The sequence below is a fragment of the Rattus rattus genome, chromosome 5 (genome assembly GCF_011064425.1).
Source record: "Rattus rattus isolate New Zealand chromosome 5, Rrattus_CSIRO_v1, whole genome shotgun sequence".
NCBI lineage: Eukaryota > Metazoa > Chordata > Mammalia > Rodentia > Muridae > Rattus > Rattus rattus.
In genome coordinates this window covers 149,906,088-149,926,684 of record NC_046158.1, presented here as the reverse complement: position 1 = coordinate 149,926,684, position 20,597 = coordinate 149,906,088, and the positions used below count along the sequence as shown (strand labels likewise).

The window sequence follows — 20,597 nt, the reverse complement described above, 5'->3', positions numbered from 1 at the left end:
TCCCGCCCCTCCCTCGCAACGCAGGGCCAATCGCTAGGCTGTGGGCGGGGCTTTCCAGACACGAGGCCCGCCCACGGGCCGCGCGAGCCCCGCAGGCTGCGTGCCGATTGGCTGTCGCCGCGGGCGCAGGTGCGCGCTTCCTATTGGGTGTGGGCGGAGCGCGAGCCGCGGCGGAGGCTGCAGGTGAGCGCGCGCACGTGCCGCGGCTGCGGCCCTGCTCGGTGCACGAGCACAGGGTGCACGAGCACCGGGCCGCGCGCGTGCCCGCGGGGGAGGCAGCGGAGGAGCAAGGCTGCGGCCGCTGTGGGATTGTGCTCCGCCCTCTCTTCACCGCGGCCGCCGCCGCCTCCGAGCCTCCCTGGGAGGGACCCGTGTCCCCGCCTGCCGCACTGCCAGTCCGACCCTCAGGCCGCCACGGAGCAGCGGGCACAGCGCTGCGCGGACCTTAGCAGGTGCCGTGACGAAGCGCCGTGCTGCGCTTCGAGTCCCGAGCCCGCGCTCCGCGGCCCCGCTGCCCGCGCTCCCGAGGACGGGCCCCAGACGAGGCCGCCGCCGGCCGGGCGCTCAGCATGAACCGTGGCCACCGGCACGGGGTGAGCAGCGGCTGCCTGGGCACCATGGAGGTGAAGAGCAAGGTGCGCGGCCGGGCGGGGCGACGGGGACGAGGGCTGGCTGGATGGTAGACGCGGGCTGCCGGGTGAGGACGTAGGGTGGAGGGATGATGGACCTCGGCTGCCCTGTGGGAACGCGGGGAGGGCGATCTGCTGGCCGAAGCACGTAGGAGAGAAACTTGGTGGAGCGCGGCGACGGGAAGCGTTTGCGTCTGCTCCGCAGTACAGCCCCTGTTTGCTATCCTTCGTATTCCCGCCTTGCTTTACGGGTGCGATGGGGACCGCTCCAGTGCAAGGTGATGGGATAGTTTTGGGGGAAATCCCTTCACCCCGGGCACGAGTCTGAGGCTTTGGGAACACCTTGCTGTCTTCTCGTGTAACCTTTTCTTGGGATTCGGGGGTACATCGAATGGAGGAGAGCTTTTTCCAGCTCTAACTTTGGTATGCATCTAATCTATGAAATTAGCACTATCGCCTTACTCTGGTGCTGCGCTTGACAATCGAGACGCTGCTACCCTTTTCATTCCGGCTCTTCATTCCGAATGTTTTTCCCCCTTGGCGGGTCTGCCTCTGTTAGTGATTTCAGTTTCCGTGGAATTCCTCAATCCCAAAGCCGGGTGAGCAGAGTAGCCCGTGGGGATTAACTGAAGAATTCCTTCTTCCAAAAAGGGGCTTTTCAGATGGAATTTGAAGGTGATCTGTAGCCGCTCGAACATGTCGGCAAGCCTCTCCTGATTTTGAAAGGCCAGGAGGAGCAGGATTATGTAGCTTGGTTCTCTGAGAGTTCTGAGATGACAAGAAAACCAGCACTTAAAGGGTGTGACGTCCCCCTAACTCTGCTCTAGGACCAGGTTTTGTCAGATGGAACAACTTGTAAAACAGTGGTAGAGGGCATTGCTGACCATGAGAATTTAGGACAAAATTGTTGTGAGACACACAGAAAGAACGGTGTATCGAACACCCACAGTAAAAATAAGTGTGGCGGTTAAGGGATTCCTTGGGGAACATCGGTCCTGGGAGTAGGGTGAGTGGGGAAAGCTGTCTGGAGCCTTTGTGTGTAGTTTCTGGGCTTGAGAGGAAAGTTCTGTAACTAAGAGTCACATATCTACACTTGCTTTTAATGTTTTTTTATTTTTAATCTCTAACTATTGAAGCTGGATCTAGAGAGTTCCAGGAGACCCAGTCTTAACGAAGTGGAGGGAGGACTTTATATATCAGAATAGGTACACAGATCTGTTTAATAATAACAGGACTGTTGGTGTTAGAGAGATAGATGCACTTACGCGTGTGCGCTGTTCTTGCCGCAGTCCCAAGCTCAGTTCTCAGCATCCCTGTCAAGCAGCATGCACCTGTAACTTTCTTAAAATTCACTATTTTGTGTGTATAAGTGCCTGCATGTATGTCTGTGTGGCCACCTGTTTGCCTGGTGCTCTAGGAGGCCAGAATCCTAGAGAGAGTTGGATCCCCTGGATCTGGAGTTGAAATAGTGGGTGCTGGGACCCACACCCAGATCCTCTGGACGAGCAGCATGTCCAGTGAGCCTTCTCTCTAGCTCCAGAAGATCTGATGTTCTGGCTTCCCAGAGCACCTACACATGACATGCACACACAGAGACACAGGTGTACACAGAACTGTTTTAGAATAAAAACTATGATAGTTTAGGGGACACACCCTTCCTGGCCGGGTTCCGTACAACAGCAAGTGACTTAGTATAGGGAGATGACTGACTCCCAGACATGTCCGTCTTTTTCTCTAGTTTGTAGCTGTCAACACACAGACTTTCTCCTGGCGTCTCTTTGTAGTTGGGCTTGTGGGACTTGAGGTCAGAAAAGAAAACCACTTGCGATGTTGTGTACTACCAACACTGAGTTTTATGGTCCCGATCTTGGTAGTGAGTCCTTAATGTTTTTTGGGGTTTTTTTATCATTTAAAAAAATGAGTAGAGATGCTAGGTGTGCCAGCCAGTCAGATAGGAGTGGGTCTCTGCCGGCAGGAAACTGAGCTCTTGTGGACTGGAATTTCAAGCTTTTTGTTTTCCTTTTCCATTTACTGATCTTTGAATATTTTACATAGTTCTGTCCAAAGTGTGTGGTGTGTATTTCAGCTGCCGTACCTATACTAATAGTGTGAGCCCTCCCCTGAACAGAGGCAGGGAGTCAGAAGATAAACTTGGGAAATGCTGTCAGGCTGTCTTATTTGCTAATGAATGACAGACAGCAAAGGCCTGCTTTGTGAGGTTTTGAGATGTTTTATTTTTCTGTGTAGCCCTGACTGTCCTGAAATGTGTGTGTATGTGCATGAGTGCAGGTGCCTACGGAGTCCAGAAGAGGGCGTCGACTCACTGGAGCTGAAGTTACATGTGCTTGGGAGCCACCAGACATGGTGGGAACTAAACTTGGGCCCTCTGGAAGAGCAGTGCTTGTTCTGTTGTTGTTGTTGTTGTTGTTGTTGTTGTTGTTGTTGTTGTTGTTGTTGTTGTTGTTTTTAAGACAGAGACCCTTGGGAGGAGAGACAGCTCAGTGGTTAAGAGGTCCAGAGTTCAAATCCCAGCAACCACATGGTGGCTCACAACCATCTGTAATGGGATCTGATGCCCTCTTCTGGTGTGTCTGAAGATGGCTACAGCATACTTATAAATAACAAATAAATAAAAACTATTTAAAAAAAAGGGGTTGGGGATTTAGCTCAGTGGTAGAGCGCTTGCCTAGGAAGCGCAAGGCTCTGGGTTCGGTCCCCAGCTCCGAAAAAAAGAACCAAAAAAAAAGACAGGGTCTCTCTCTACATAGCCCTGGCTGTTCTAGAACTCATGTAGACCAGGCTGGTCTCGAACTCACAGAGATCTCATTGCCTCCACTGGGAGTAAAGGCATGTGTTGCTAGTCCTACCTAGCTCAGATTTGTAAAAATACTTTCATTTTGTGCTATGTGAATGGTAAAAGTTCATTTAGATTTTCATTACATTCTGGTCATTTACAGAGTGTATGGAGAGTCACAGGTACCTCTGTGTAAGTGTAGGTCAGAGGGCAACCTTGGGAAGTTGATTCTCACCACCATGTTATTTTTTGGTATTGGATTCAGGTTGTGAGCCTTGGCCACAAACACTTTTACCTACTGAACCAGCTGTCGGTCCAGTGTCAGTTCTATAATATCACAGTTACGTGATCCTAACTAGAACTGGCTAATGTGCAGGTCATGGGTAGGATCTCCTTCACAGCAGCAGTAGTGTCAGCCAGGGGTGGCACATGCCTTTAACCCTAGCATGTGGACGCAGAGGCAGGAGGATCTCTGAGTTCCAGGCCAGCCTTGTCCACAGAGCAAGTTCCAGGTCTGCCAGGACTACACAGAGAAATCCCTGTCTATCTTGGACAACCAGAAAGAAAGAAAGAAACAATAGTGTCGACTTTATTATCTTTGCTCTGGGAAGGGAGACATGGTACAGATAGTAAGAATAATGGAGTGTAAATACGGGTCTAGTTAGAAGTGTGATACCAGCAACTGGGTGATAGCTTTCTTTGGTAACTGATTTAGCTTCCTGATTGTTTCCCCAGAAAGTTCTCCATAATCAGTGTGATATCCTTAGGTAACCTTGGTCTCAAGGACAGGGGCTATAGCTGCTACAGTGGAGCTTGACTGGCATACTCAGGCCTGGCGGCATCTCTGCCACAGCCAAGACACCTGCCCGCAGCCTCACAGTCTTGGGACATGCCTCGTCCTCTTTGCTACCCATGAGCAAATGCAATATTAACAGTGCTGCACACCCCACAACCCCAGCTCTCACTGCAAGTCCCAGAGCAGCTAAAACTCCACAGGGGAGCCCAGCAAACAAACCACATTAGGGCTAGAGGGAACCTCGGTGGTTAAGAGCACAGACTGCTCTTCCAGAGGACCAGGGTCCATTCCCCTTCCCCCAAAAAAACCTAAGTTCTAGAATGTGCTAGGAAACAGGCCAAGATTGGATTCCAAGCCAGAAAAATCACATGGCGAATAATTGTTGATTGGGTCCGTTTGATCTCTGTCTGATTTTCCTTCATAAAAGTTCTTACAGTCATACTTTGCTGCACGAAGTAACTCATCCGCACTTCATCGTTTGCCAGCCTTGGGGGGTGGGGGCACAATCTACTGTCAATATCTAAGTGTTTAAGCCAGAGAAGAAAGTGTTCACAGAGAGCTTGCATGCAGAAGCTTTGGGGAACCCTAAAGGGTTAAGTCATTAGGTGTATTCCATTCAGACTGCAGGGGAGGGGGTGATAGCCTGGGGTGAGTCAGCCTGCCCCTCGTGGACTGTGGCTGTGCTGTAAGACCCGCCTCCTGAAAATGGAGGAGAAACTGCCTCAGATAACATCGAAAGACTGACTGATATGAAGGGTGTTCCCTGGGTTTTATTTACTCTGAAGTGCGTAGGCGTGACTAACTTTTTGAGAACTTTAAATATGAGTCACCTGATTTTTCCTGACAAATGTTAGTGTTTATATCTCAGGTATGTGTTTTGGAAACTTTGAATTTGTTAAGAGTAAGAAGCGGCCAGTGGGGTTTTGTTCTAATGTCGAATGGGGAGCAGAAGAGCAGGGTCGGCCATAGGTAGAGAGAAGGCTGGACGGCTGGGTGTCCCGGGACTGCTGTTGGCCGAGAATGCCGGTTGGGATAAGGGCCTTTCTCTGCCTGGCACCTGCTATTCCTGTGGAACATTCACGTTTCCTGACTAGCTCGGAATTTATACAGAAAGAGAGTCTGGCAGTCAGACGTGTTTAGCAAACATTTACACTTTTTCCGTGGCTCTGGACCAAGAGCCTTGCACATGTGAAGTTCATACTCTACCACGGAGGTCCATCTCTAGCCTCAAACAAAGAAAGTTAACAATAGGATTTTAACTACCCCACCCCTTGGGTGAGCAAATGCCCCCCCCCCTTTTTCCCTCTAGTGGCTGTACGACTGTTTTGCCTGCCTGCCTGCCTGCATGCATGTACCCCATGTGTCCTGCTTGGTGCCCTTGGAGGTCAGAAGGGAGCCTCAGAGAGACACCTGGAGTGTTTGCGAGCCACCTTGTGGGTGCTGAGAACTGAACCCAGTTCCCCGCAAGAGCAGCACATGCCCTTGACTGCTGAGCCATCAGCCCAGCTCCTGGCATTTAACTGAGCATTTAATGTGCTGTGTACCCAGTGACTCGTGAGGAGGCTCCTTTTGAAGAGGGCAGATGAACCTTTCTTAGGTTCCCCGTTTGAGATCTTTTACCACACCAGTGGAGGAGCCTTAATGTGTGGCCTTGAGGGACCTGGAAGGTAAGTGGGAATGATGAGGGTGCTTCCTGCCTGCCCTGTGATCTCCTGCCTCCCTCAGGCGGTTAATCTCCTCACTCACTAATTGCTGAGCTTTTGAAGCGGGCCAGCCTCCTGGTCCCAGCACATAAACATGCTCCTTAACCAGACCAGGCAGGGTTTAAAGCTGGTGTGTTAATATGCTTTTTTCCTTCCCCACACAAACTTAGGCTTCTCTCCTGTCCTTAAGCAGTATAGTCCTTACATGATGACATCACTCATGTCATACCAAGAAGCTCAAAGTCCTTTTGATACACTTAGATGTGACTCTTACAGCCCACGGAAAGATAAGTCATTTTATGGGGGTATTACCACCGTGGTAGGAAGTTAGGCCTGTGAATGCCTCCGGTGTCACCCAAGGTTGGAGCTGAGTTGATGCAGGGCTGTCCTGACAGACCTGGCATGGGGATTGTAGCCATGCCTCCTGCACCTCTTTGCCTTCCGCTCCTGGCAGTGAGGTTCACCACAGGGCTTTCTGTGGCTTCAGGTTCACAGAGATCCTCTTGCCTCTACCTCCCAAGCGGGACTAAAGGCGGCTAACTTTGTACCTTCTAATACGTTCCCTATGTTCGTAGTTCGGAGCTGAGTTTCGGCGGTTTTCACTGGAAAGATCCAAGCCCGGGAAGTTTGAGGAGTTTTATGGACTGCTGCAACACGTTCACAAGATCCCCAACGTTGACGTGCTGGTGGGCTACGCAGACATCCACGGGGACCTGCTGCCCATAAACAACGATGATAACTACCACAAGGCCGTTTCCACTGCCAACCCACTGCTCAGGGTCTTTATACAGAAGAAGGGTGAGTGCCTTTGTAGGAGCACGCACTTCGGGGGGTGGGGAGCTTGCCTGTGACAGAGTACCTGCCTCTTGTGCAAGTCTTACACCAGGTAGTGTGCAAGTCTTGCACCAGGTAGTACAGAAGCTAAAGCATTGTGTTGCCGGCTTAATTAACATCCATGCTTCCTGAATGTATGGGAGAAAATCTATGTGTGTGTGTGTGTTTTTTTTTTTTAAAGATTTATTTACTTTATGTATGTGAGTACACTGTAGCCATCTTCAGACACACCAGAAGAGGGCATCAGATCCCATTACAGATGGTTGTGAGCCACCGTGTGGTTGCTGGGATTTGAACTCAGGACCTCTGGAAGAGCAGTCAATGCTCTTAACCACTGAGCCATCTCTCCAGCCTGAAAAATCTGTGTTTCTAACCACTATGGAGACAGAGACAGTCTTGTGGAGGTTAGAGGACAGCTTGTAGGGGGATAGGCAGTAGGTACTTCGAGCTGCAAGACCATCTTGCCACTGGCCTTCCTTCTTAGAGCTTTATTTTTAAATTGTGTGTGCATGTGCGAGAGTGTGAGAGTGTGTGTGTGTGTGTGCGAATGCAAGTGTAAGTGTGTGTATATGAGAGAGTGTATGTGTATGTGTGAGAGTGAGTGTCTGTGAGAGAGTATGTGTGTGTGTTTGGTTCTGCACACATGGGTACAGTTGTTCTCAGAAGCCAGAGGTGTCAGATCCCCTGGAACTGGTGTCGCAGGCATCGTGGGTGCTGGGAATCGATCTGTGCATTCTGAAGGAACAAGCCACTACTCTTAACCACTGAGCCATCTTGCCAGTCCCCTCTTCTTAATTTTTTTTTAAATCAAAATTATGAAATTAGTCCTCACTGTTGGACTGATGGGAAAGAGTGAGCTTGGCAGCCTTGAGCCCCTCCGAGTCAGCGGAAGCAGACCGCTCACTCTCCCTCTCACTCTGTCTGGGGGACTGTGCTGCCTGCGGCCACTTCCTCGACAACTGAGGGGGCAGCCCCGGCTCTGAGTGGTACTCGGAAAGAAGAAAATCTTGTTTCTTTCCCATTTTAGAATATTGTTTTAATTCACAAAAACAGTCTAAATGTAAACCTGGCTGGGATTGAGACGGGAAGGGGGATTCTGGGGGCTGTGGATATCGTCTCTCGGAAAGTGTCTTGAGTCCTAAAATCTAAGACTGCCCCGCCCTGTGTGTGTGTGTGTGTGTGTGTGTGTGTGTGTGTGTGTGTGTGTGTGTGTGTGTGTGTGACAGAGACAGAGCCGCAGAGGGACTGCAGGTAGAGGACGGACAGCCCTGTCCTGTTGGTTATTCACTCCTCCTATTTGGTAAAGGGAAGGTTTGAAAAGCTGCTTCAGCTTCGAGCAGAGTGTGATGAAGACCTTGCGGTTTTCCGACCAACCTAGAAAGCATCTTGAAGGGAAGGAGGGTGGGCATTCGCCGCCGCTCCTAGGGCCCTAGTTTCTCTGGTTTTCTGGGTTTGGAGAAGCTGACGTCCACCGGTCTCGTCTGCTGATGGGCTGCAGTCTGTTCTGAGCGAGTTAGTGCTAACGGTCGCAAGTGCCCATGCGTGGGTGGTGGGCTCCACAGCAGGCACACACACTGTGGGCAGAGACTGATTGCAGGAGGCCCTGTTGTCTGCTCGCAAGAATCAGTGTGTAGAGCGCCCATGCAGGGCAGAGGGGAGAGACGGGGAGCTGGCTGACAGCGAGGAGCGCAGCAGAGCACAGCTGTGGCTGTGAGTACCGTAACCGTGTATTACCCGAATCCAGCAGAGGGCTGGGATTGCTGGGGGATGACAAACTTGATCCTAGGCTTAACAGATTATCCCAGTAGTCTTCGGAATTGACCACCCATGTGGATTAGAAATGGTCGTCTGGGGTTGAGGGTAGGATTCTAGATTCTAGGATTCTGGGCACTGGAAACATGACAGCTGCACTCAGTGACTCACATCTGTAATCTCAGTCCAAGAGCCCAAGGCAGACTGAGTACTGTGAGTTTGAGGCTAGCCTGGGCTCTATAACAAGATCCTATTTCAAAAAGACAACGAAGCAACATAAAAGCTGAAAGAACAGCAGAACTGGAGAGCAGGTCACTTCTGGGGAATGGTGAGAACTGGGGAGCAGGTCACTCCTGGGGAATGGTGAGAACTGGAGAGCAGGTCACTCCTGGGGAATGGTGAGAACTGGAGAGCAGGCCCACCTGGGGAATGGTGAGAACTGGAGAGCAGGTCACTCCTGGGGAATGGTGAGAACTGGAGAGCAGGTCACACCTGGGGAATGGTGAGAACTGGAGAGCAGGTCACTCCTGGGGAATGGTGAGAACTGGGGAGCAGGTCACTCCTGGGGAATGGTGAGAACTGGAGAGCAGGCCACTCCTGGGGAATGGTGAGAACTGGAGAGGAGGTCACACCTGGGGAATGGTGAGAACTGGAGAGCAGGTCACTCCTGGGGAATGGTGAGAACTGGAGAGCAGGCCACTCCTGGGGAATGGTGAGAACTGGAGAGCAGGTCACTCCTGGGGAATGGTGAGAACTGGAGAGTAGGTAACGCCTGGGGAATGGTGAGAACGGGAGAGAATTAGGAGGCAGGTCCACCTGGGGAATGGTGAGAACTGGGGATGGTGCAGGTCACACCTGGGGAATGGTGGTGGAGAACTGGAGGTCACTCCAGGTCACTCCTGGGGAATGGTGAGAACTGGAGAGAATTAGAGAGCAGGTCCACTGGGGAATGGTGAGAACTGGAGAGCAGGCCACTCCTGGGGAATGGTGAGAACTGGAGAGCAGGCCACTCCTGGGGAATGGTGAGAACTGGAGAGCAGGTCCACCTGGGGAATGGTGAGAACTGGAGAGGAGGTCACTCCTGGGGAATGGTGAGAACTGGAGAGCAGGGGGATGGTGAGAACTGGAGAGCAGGTCATACCCGGGGAATGGTGAGAACTGGAGAGCAGGTCACACCTGGGGAATGGTGAGGGGAAAGGGGCTTCTATGCCATGGCACCATCTCCCAGATGCTGAAATTAAGGACTTGCACCACCTCGCCTGGCAGATTTTTAGTGTTTAAAAATAAGACTTTGGGGCTGGAAAGATGGCCCCAAGCTTGACAACCAGGGTTCTTCTATCCCCAGGATACACATGGTAGAAGGAACTGATTTCTGAAGTTTCCTCTCTTACCTCCTTAGTGTGCTGTGGCATGTGTGTGCACACACAGAAGAATAAATGTAATATAAGTATATTTTATTGTATATGTATTTGTGTGTTGTGTGCCCCTTGTAATCATAGCACTCAGGAGCTGGCGGGAGATGGGGGGTGGAGAGTTAGGTCATGGCTACCCTGGATGACAGAGTTCCCAGTCATCCTCAAGTGTACTTGAGAGCTAATGAGCTGGCTCAGGAGGTCATGGTATGGATCACCAAGACTGGTGACGTCAGTGTGGTGCCCAGGCCAACAAGGTGGGAGAAGGAAGCCAGCTCCCATAAGTTCTGGCCTCCACGCCACATGCTCCACGACATACACGACACAAAGTGTGTGCATGACTGTAACATGCACACATACCTGGAATATATTATGGCTTTAGCGAGAATTACAAGGTCCTCTCATCAGCTGTCGCTTGAAGCTTCGTGTGACGCCTTCCACTCCAGCTAATGGAGTCCTGGTGTAAACAGATAGGCCCAACCTTCCAACACCGAACCCCCACCCCTTCACACCCTGCCTGACTCAGTGCCTCACCCTGCTCTGTCTCTGTGTCTGTCCTGGGACCCTCCTGACCAGTTTTCCCGAAGCTTAGTCATATCTTGTGTGGGCCTGGGCTCTCTGGCTCGTATGTGCTGTTGACCACCAGGTCCTAGCATGGAAGATAGCGTACACCATTCTACTTCTGATTGAGCATTTTCTTAAAGCAAGCAGAGGCTCAGGCAGGAGGCTGTTTCTGTCAGTGGCCTGGAGAAGCCAGCAGAGGGCCTGGTTAAGGCCAGAGCCACGGGTTCTGGTTTCTGGTTCATTGTTGTCTTCTTCTTGTTTGGACTCAGGGTCTCATTCCACGGCCTGGCTGGCCTGGGACTTGCTAACCTGCTACACAGACCAGGCTGGCCTTGAACTCGGAGGCGTTCCTGCCTCCGCTTCCTGTGTGCCGGGATTAGACCAAGGCCGCAGTCTGTGTTTTTAGCCGTTAGTTTTAGTCTTTTCTGTTTTGTGGTGCTCTTTGGTTTTGAAACTACGGCGTCATGGTGCCAGACAGACACCGTGGCCTGAGCTGTACCCTCATCCCCTCGTGATTTTTTTTAAACACTTAACCAAAGCCATTAACGTTTAAAAGCCATGGTCGTTTAGAATCTGATGTGCTTCTCACTGAAGTTTCTGGGGTGATGACTGATGCCTGAGTGTGGATACTCAGAGCTGACGCCTAGACAACCAGTCTCACACTCTGCACTTTGAAAAGTTCTGTTTTATAACAGTTTTCTGTCAGAAGAAAAATGTTGTCCTGTTTCTTGGGCTATTATCATGAAAAACAAAACAAAACCCTGGTATCTGAACAATTATTTTCACAGAGGGTTTCCAGCTCCTTTGTGGGGGTGGAGTTTCTCCTGCTGTGGCCTGGCCAGGGTGAGACAAGCACTGGCCTCTGTTGTCTATTCCATGACGATGTGCTAGACAGGTTAGAAATATTGAAGTTTGTCTTTAAAACCTGTCCAGGCCAGGGACAGGGGCATGGGGACCTCCCACCAGCACCAGTATTTCCCTGTGGGCCAGCAACATGGCTCCTCAGTGGGTACTGATGTTGCCATCAAGCCTGACAGCCCGAGTCTGATTGCTGGAGCCCACGTGGTAGAAGGAGAGAACTGATTCCCACAGTTTGTCTCCTGACCTCCACATCCATGCACACACGTGCGCGCGCGCGCGCGCACACACACACACACAGTCACATACAATAAATGAGTGTGTTAGTTATGGTGGCACTACTCACACACTTTAATCCCAGCACTCAGGAGGCAGAGGCAGCGGGTCTCTCTGAGTTCTAGGATAACCTGGTCTACATAGAGAGTTCCAGGACAACTAGGGCTACATAGTGAGACTCTTGTCAACTCAGACCCACTAGGTCATTCCTGTAGAATGTTCCTGTAGAACAGAGTCAGGGTGATGTGTTTCCAGACAGATCTCTTAGTCTGGGACCCAGGACATGTTAGAGCGCAGGCTCTCTCCCCAGCCCACTGTACCTGTACTCAGATTGTGTGTCCTGGGGTGAACAGTGCTGGCAGGGCCTCCCGCTCTGCTGGGTCTCATTCAGGACATGGCCTCTGTGACTCACACACCTGAAACTGGCAGAAAATCAGCTCTTAGACCTTGACCTGGCACTGGACATGACTTTGTAGCTACATTTTAAGGTTACATTTTACTGAGCCAGGGTTTAATTTTAATTCAGTCCAAGGGATACACATCCGTTACTTCTCAAAGGAGGCAGGAAGGGTGAGTGGTACAAACCTGTAATCCCGGGCGGAAGTGAGTTCAGGGCCAGCCTCTGAATACAAACAGAAGTATAGACACTGCCATAAAAACTTTACTCCAGAAACTAGAGCTGTGGGTCACAAAATGATCCCCATCGCTGCTGACAGAAGCCGTGCTCCTACCCCTGAGCCAACCTTTTTCAGTCACCAAGTCATAGCACACACAGCTGAGTTGTTTCCCTCGTGTGTCCTACACGCGGACTCCGCCCCAGGCGGTCACATCCTCAGTGCCCACAGAGACCAGTCTTCAGGCATGCATCAGGGAGCGTTCTAGAAAACCCAGGTAAGGTTACCATGATGACTGGGCTCACAACACAAGGCTGAAGTCCTTAGACCACAGTGCTTCCCAGGAGCCCTGTTTGCACCCCCAGTACACCCCCTTCCTTCTCCGTGTATCAGACCTCTTCACCCACTCCCTTCCCCAAACACCCACACACTTTCTGCATCCGGAACCTTCTTCCCCTCCCAATCCTGCTACCTGCTACTGCTCTTCTCATCTCTGGGGACACCTCATTTCCACAGTGAAGTCCTGCCTCCCCTGCCAGCCTCGTCAGGTCTCCCCTCGCTCTGGTTCCATATACCCGTCCTGAGCTCTAAGCGTTCCATATGGCCGTCTCCTTGAAAAGTGAGTGGGGCTGGAGAGATGGCTCAGCCCGGTTAAGGACCTGATTACTCTTCAGAGGTCTCAGCAACCACATGGTGCCCATCTGTAAAGAGATCGATTTCACTGGTGTATCTGAAGACAGCGGTGTGCTTGTATATAATAAAGCATGGTTGAAAAAGTAGTGAGTGGTTGCTTCTTCCATGGGGAAGAAGGGGTCCGTGTCACTTGAACATGGGCTAAAGTGATATTTAATCCTTTCCAAGTTGCTGGATAATTTTCGATTCATCATTGTGCGTTAGAAAGAGACTGGCTGGCAGACAGGCAGGACGTTTTGTAACCCTCCCTTAAAAACATTTCTTATCCCTCTCAACCCAAGGTTGGTTGTGAAGGTGACACTGAGTGCCCTGCGAAACCAGACCACGGCTTGCTGTGTAGCCCAGGCTGATCTTGAACTCACAGTCATCTGTGTCCACCTCCACCGCCTCAGCTATGGGTGTTGTGAACACCACCACACTCCTGTTACCAGGGCTGGAACCTAGGGCTTCATGCCCGCTAGGTCAGTGCCCTACGGTTGAACACTCAATGCCAACCTCACCGCACCCCGCTTTATTTATTCTTTTAAAGACAGGAGCTAGCCTTAACCTCGCTGTGCAACAAGTTGGCTCCTGATCCTTACGTCTGCCCCCAGTGCTGGGTTATAGGTGAGCATGTCCGGCCTGGCCTGGGGCCAGTCCTCCTGCCGCAGCCTCCGTGTAGTTGCCCATACAAGCCGGTGCCACCAGGCCTAGCTACCCTGTCTTCCTCTGAACCTGCAACGAGACAAGCTCCAGAGCCCGCTGAGGACCTGTACTGGTGTTCGCTATGCCTTCCTGCCCGTACTTTTACTGTACTGAAGTTTTTGTGTCCCAAGGTTGCTGCTTTTCAGTGTGGGCATCACTGCTCATCATCACAGTGGGTCCTGGCTCACCTCATCCGAGTGTGCTGTTAGGAGAGCTGGGAGTCTGTGTGCGAGATACACGTTTGGCTGCTTAGAAGTTTAGAAGCTTCTGGGTGGATTCCTGTCAAGGGCAGCGGGCAGAGATAGTTGGCTGAGGGATAGAGTTCTCCATGGGGTGTCCTGTCTGGCCTTGGTCAGCTCCGCTGTGGGTCTCTGGGACTCCCATGGCCTCTGGAAGTGACCTTGGCCTCCAGCTGGGCCCTCCTGGACGGTCACCTTTACACTTTACACTCACACCCTGCACCCTGGCCTGCCGCCAGCGTGTTTCTTTCCCAGTGGCTGGAAACTGATTAGCTGGGTGGGAGAACAGAGGTGCCTTTGTGCCTCTCAGTGCTTCTGAGAATTTAGAGCAAGCATTCAGAGGGAGTCGTAGGCCAAGGCAAATTATGCAGATTTGGGTTTTCTCCGTAGGGTTTCCCATGAGCAGGCATGTAAGCAGCTTGGGGGCCTTCTCGGCTTTGTGGTCTGGAATTCCCCTGGACATGTTACACGAGCTTCCACTATTGGTCGTTCTGAAATAAACAGTTCAGTGTAAGACTAATCCTAACGGCCTTTATTGAGATTTTTGCCAAAACCTCCTGCTTCAATGGATTTATTTCTCAAACCGAACTATAAAGCAACTTTCTGCCTAAGGACACAACACAGATGCTTTGTGAGATGTGGCTGGAGGGATGGGGAGACAGGGTGTCCCTAGGCCTCCGCACGTGGCCTAAGGAGCCACACACTGGTACCCCGAGGTGCCAGGAGGAACCTGGAAGTTACTGGTCTCGTAAAGACCTGGCTTCTTCTGTCTCCGGTTTTTTTGTATTTGTAAGTCCCTGAGTGGGATCTCAAGATAATGATGGGTGTCCTTGGCTGGGGCAGGTCCCTAGCTGGGGCAGGTCCACTGAGAGGGTAGCAGGATTTCTGTAGGGCCTGGGCTGTCTGTCTGTAAGGGATCTCCAGGTAGTTACTTTGCGGGTGAAGGAGCACATGGAGGTTCAGTGTTTTGGAAACAGGGCCTTGTGTGGTCCCTGGCCTTGCTGTGTAGCTGTGGATGGGTGGGCAGCCTTGGGTTCCTGACTGCTTACATGCGCCAAGCCCTGCACTCTGATTACTCAAGTATTGTTTGTCTTTGTTAATTGATTGCTTCCCGGTTGGTTTTGATTTTGGGTTTTGCTTGGTCGGTTGGCTTAGGTTTTTGCTTTTGTCACTGAGATAAGGTCCCTGGTGTAGCCCAACCCCGGCTCTAACAACTCAAATGTCCTGTTTGAGCCTCCAGAGCCTTGGGGCTCTAGGCCTGAAGACCAGACCAGCCCTGAGGCCGCTTCAGCTCTCCCGTAGTTCATTCCGTTCCCAGCCCTTCCTCCCTGATGCTCCATCTGTTTTCTGCCTTCACCTTGTGAGAGCAGTGTCTGGGGCTGTGTCTCCAGCCTGTGACATACTCAGCTGGCTCAAGGAATTCATCCTTCTGCAGGTGCACAGTAACAGGGCATGCGTCTTAATTCAGCTGCAGATGCAGGGTTAGCACATGCGTTTGTTGTGACTTACTAGTTATCAGCACTGCTGTGTGTGTGTGTGTGTGTGTGTGTGTGTGTGTGTGTGTGTCTGTCTGTCTGTCTGTCTGTGTGCATATACTCTATGCAGTGGGCACGGGGAAGTTGGAGGACAACGTGCAGGCTCTCTGCTTTACGGGTGGCTGGGCTCAAACTCCAGTCGCTAGACTTGGCAGCGAGCACCCTAGCCACTGAGCCATCTCACCAGCAACAACGGAAGTTTTACTGAAAAACAAGGCTTTCCAACATGGAGGGAAATCTGCTGGGAGCCAAGAGACATGACACAACTTAGATGGGGCAGGAGTTCCAAGTTTGCCAGAGCCCTCCCACCCCGCACCCCAGTCTGCCACAGCACTGACGTCACACCTGGTGGAAAACATGAAAGATCCCACACCTCTGCCTCTGCCCGAGTGGGGAGTGAGAGGTTCAGAGACCATGGGCAGAAGGGAGCTGATTTGCTGAGAGACAAACTGAGCACTGGCTGCATCGCGGTTAGATTGTTCCTCTTCCCCCACCCTCCCAGCTGCTGAACCGAGGGCCTCACTAGTTCCAGGCAAGTGCCCCCCACCCCCACTGCCACACCCCAGCCATCTTTCTCTCCTGAGTTCCCCTCCCCGGCCTTGTTTTGGATGTGATAAATATGCAAAGCAGAAGTGTTCTAATTAAATGCAGGAAAACATGCATTTAAAGGAGCTGTTTTAAGCAGGCAGGTTGGGGTTGGGGATTTAGCCCAGTGGTAGAGGGCTTGCCTAGCAAGCACAAGGCCCTGGGTTCGGTCCCCAGCTCTGAAAAAAAAAAAAAAAAAAAGGCAGGTTGGGATAACACTAATCCAAGCTCAGTAAAGGCAGAGGCAGGAGGATTGCTCCAGCATGGCCAACCTAGTCTGCAGCGTGAGACTGTATCTCAAGTTTGTTTTCTTTCCCCTTCAAAATAGGGTTTCCCTGTGTAGCTGTCCTGGGGTTCACTCTACATGTAGAGCAGAAACTCAGAGATTCTGCCCTGCCTCTGAATGCTGGGATTAAAGGCGTGCTCCATCACCCTGCTAAGAGAGAGTTTATTTTCAAGTAGCTGGTGTCAAATCATTTTTATTCTGGCTGGAGAAGTGGCTCAGTTGGGAAAAGCTCTGGCCGCTCCTCCGGAGAACCCAGGTTCTATCCCGCACATGGCCCACAAGGTGTGACTCCAGTTCCAGGGGACCCAACGCCCATTTCTGATCTCTGAGGGCACCAGGCACACATGTGGTACATATGCACACACACAGGCAAAACTCCCATACGTGCAAATATATTTTTAAAAGATTTAAAAATTCTGAGGGGATCTCATGCCATTGAGGCTGGTGTTGAACTCAGTATGTAGCTGAGGCTGCCCTTGAACTCCTGATCTTCCTGCCTCCGCTGCACAAGAGATGGGTTTGCAGGTGTGGGTACTAAATATGTGTACATGTTTGCCAACAGTGTGCACACAGAGGTCAGAGAACAACTTCTGAGAGTTGATTCTTTTTCCACCATGTGGGTCCTGGAAACCAAACTCACGGCATCAGGCTTGGCGGCAAGCTCCTTTACCACTGAGCCCTCTCGCCAGCCCAAGCCTGATGATGTGCTAACATTAGAGGTAAATCCTGTAACCCCAGCTTTTCAGAGACTGAGGCAGGAGGAGGATTGCCTTGAGTACCAGGTAACACCCGGGGGGTGAGAAGAAATGAAGTTGTAGCCAGGAGTGGTGACATACATAGTCCCAGTGTGTCAGCTGCCTGGGTGACAGAGGCTGGCCTGGCAGTGTGAGCCTCTTCACCTGAGAAGATTTTGGTTTTGAACTTGAGCTCTCCTGCCTTCTGTCTTTGGCCCCTAAGCGTGGGGATGACAGCAGGTGTGTGGGCCGTGCTTGACTGTCAGAATTTCACCGCTCACTTAAGTAGTTCAGTAGTTAGTGACGTTTGCGATGTGTGATGGGGCCCTCTAGTGTCCTCTGAGGGTATGGCAGTCACCCGTGCAGCTCTCTGCTCTGGCTGAGTAGCTGACACCCGGAGGCTGATCTTAGGCGCTGTCTGCTGGGTCAGCTGCAGGCAGGCGTGTTTCTTGGTGGGTCTGTAACCGTCCTGCGTTTGCTTTCTCCAAGCAGAAGAAGCCGACTACAGCGCCTTTGGCACGGACACCCTGATCAGGAAGAAGAACGTGCTGAGCAACGTGCTGCGCCCCGACAACCACAGGAAGAAACCGCACATCGTCATCAGCATGCCGCAGGACTTCCGGCCCGTGTCATCCATCATCGATGTGGACATCCTCCCGGAGACGCACCGCAGGGTCCGTCTGTACAAGTACGGCACAGAGAAGCCCCTGGGCTTCTACATCCGGGACGGCTCCAGCGTCCGTGTGACGCCGCATGGTTTAGAGAAAGTTCCCGGGATCTTCATCTCCAGGCTCGTCCCCGGGGGCCTGGCCCAGAGCACGGGCCTGCTGGCTGTCAATGACGAAGTTCTAGAAGTAAATGGTATAGAAGTGTCAGGCAAGAGCCTGGACCAGGTGACTGACATGATGATAGCCAACAGCCGTAACCTCATCATCACGGTGCGGCCGGCCAACCAGAGGAACAACGTGGTGCGTAACAGTCGGACTTCCGGCAGCTCCGGCCAGTCCACCGACAACAGCCTCCTGGGCTACCCACAGCAGGTGGGGGCCAGCTTGGAGCCAGAGGACCAGGACAGCGATGAGGACGACATCATCATTGAAGGCAGTGGTGAGCCGCAACAGATCCCGAAGGCCACCCCGGAGGCCCTGAGCCTGGAGTCCCTGACGCAGATCGAGCTCAGCTTTGAGTCGGGGCAGAACGGGTTCTCCCCTCCCCAGGACACGAGCCTGGTGGCTGCCCCCAGCAGCCTGGACACCGAGTCGAAAAGCCGAGCTCCGGATCAGAAACTCTTAGAGGAAGACGGAACAATCATAACGTTGTGAGTCGCCACGCTGTCCTCTGAGTGAGGATGTGAGGGACGGTGTGTGAGTGTGGCACAAGACTGATGCTGTGGACCTCCGGGCTGTGATACTCCACGACAGCCTTAGTGTGGCTGGGATGGGGTGGGGCGTCTACCACGCCGGCGAGTGTGAGCAGGGCCACAGAGCGGGTGCTGCTTCTCTGACTGAGACCTGCCTGGAGCCGGGCTGCGGTGGCCAGTGTCCGCCTGCCTGCAGGGCCCGCTCTTTGCCCTCTGTGAAGTCTGATTGTCTGTTAGCCACTGGGAACCTCAGTTCTTAGATTCCCAGCGTTGATGTTTTCTGACTTTAAAATGCTCCTCTGTTAACTGTGACAATTTATTTTTTCCATGTGCAGTTTTTGTTCTGTCTTCCTGTTTTCTAAGCCGTTAGCCGGCCATGTTTAGGGGCCTCTCCCTGGCCCTGGAGTCACCTGTTGTCCTCACCCTGGGGCTTTACAGTTGCAGGGTGTCCTAGTCCTTTGCCCCCCGTCCACGGTGTGAGTGAGTGTGAGTGTGTACATGTGTGTGAGTGAGTGAGTGTGAGATGCAGTGCAGTTAGCTGGCTCCCACACGCTTCCAGTGTACCAGGCAGTGTGGATTGCTTTGGATAAAAAGGCCCCCGGGTTAAGAGACTTACACACGGTACAGATGTGCACTTTGTATTCAAAAGACGGAGTTTTCTTCCTGGGGATTCTAGGGTGCTGCCTGCATTTGGGGAAGCCCGCATCAGTTCACCACTCACAGGGGTGGTGGTTATTTGAGTCTATTTATTCTTTCCCGTGCGTCCACTCAGGATGAGGGAACCGCAGTTGTCTTCCCTTACCTGGCTGCCTCGTGCTGCCTGCACAGCCACTGAGGTCCACACGCGTGGGCTCAGACTGCCCGAGGCCCTGAGGCGGACAGTTATTTATTTCCTAACCTGACGGTGGGCGAGCGTGGGCACCTCCCAGCTCTGAACTATGACTCCAAGATGAAGGACTTTATCCTCCGTAGTAGGAGCCGGCAGAAATGAAGTCTTGATCCAATGAAGGGCGCCGGACGCCATCGATACTCAACGTGGTATCTGCAAGCGCCTGGCTGAGGCTGGGTGCAGCGGCCCAGCCAGCGACCGTTGAATTCACTGAGTCCCTCCTCTCACGGCACCGCCACTTGCTGACAGCATCCCCCCTGACACTGCACACCATGCAGTGCGGCCCTCGGGTGGAGGCACAGAAGGCTCAGTTGCACACACATTCGCGGTGCATGGGCTCAGCGTTGTAAGTAGAGATATTTCACATGCTACCTCTCTCTCTCTCTCTCTCTTTTTTTTTTTTTTTTAACAGAGTTTTAACATTAGAACTTTTCTCTTGGGGAAGAAACACTTCAGGGCTTGACTTTTTTGTACAAATTTTAACTGTAAAATGCAGAATTTCTCTTCTGTCTGAAAATGGAGATCGCTGCTGGTGTGGATTTTAATTTAAAGGACAATAGCGTTAACAACGAGGTCGTACCAATGAAGGGAGTGGTCAGTAGACCTCCATGAGCCAGCGGATCTTGGCTATGGGGGTCCCATCCTGTTGGCTCAGTTCTTGAGGCTCCTTAGAACACAGACGTAAGTGTCAGCGGCTTAGCGTGCAGATCTGTTGTCCCGGATGTCGAGCCTCACTGTGAATTCTGTTCTGTCCTCAGTCATCAACTCTGTCAACCAGATGCTGTGCTGTTGTGAACCGTGAATTTTCTAATTAAATTTTACATGCTATAACATGATTTTTTTACATGAATGATACTTTGTTTAAACTACTAAATGTCAGTATTTTACTACAATTTTATTATAAAAATGTACATTATCACTAAATGAACTTTGATTTTGAAAATCAAGTTAGCTTTAGTTCCATATTATTTTTTACAAATAAAAACGGACTTGTATAAAGGCTACTTCCTTGTCTGACGTTCTATGAGGCGCACCTAATGAGGCATCCTTAGTTACTGCACTGGGAGTGACACTGGGTCACCACTGATCCCTTAACCCTTTTCCAGGGCTAAGTGCTGCGCACCAGGCCCCAGTCACCACATTCCCCACCTGGAGCCACACCAGGCCTCTGTTTTACATTTGTACTTTGAATAGTCCAGGCTAGCCTCCAACTCATGACACTCGGCCTCTTGGAAGTGGGATTTCAGGCACAGGCCATGCGGCCATCCCTGGGTTGTTTTGAGGTTTTTTTTGTTTTGTTTTGTTTTGTTTTTTAAATTTTAGGCCAGGCCCAGTGACAGGCCTTTGAGGTCCAGCACTC

General features: G+C 51.7%; 1 protein-coding gene across 1 annotated transcript; it reads left to right on the top strand.

Moving 5' to 3' along the window:
* The first annotated feature begins 215 nt into the window (after positions 1-215).
* Pard6b (par-6 family cell polarity regulator beta) lies at positions 216-20,241 on the top strand. Its single transcript, XM_032904747.1, has 3 exons — positions 216-635; positions 6,498-6,720; positions 17,481-20,241. The coding sequence occupies exons 1-3, from the start codon at positions 570-572 to the stop codon at positions 18,308-18,310; spliced, it is 1,119 nt and encodes a 372-aa protein (XP_032760638.1). The 5' UTR covers positions 216-569; the 3' UTR covers positions 18,311-20,241.
* Positions 20,242-20,597: the final 356 nt, after the last annotated feature.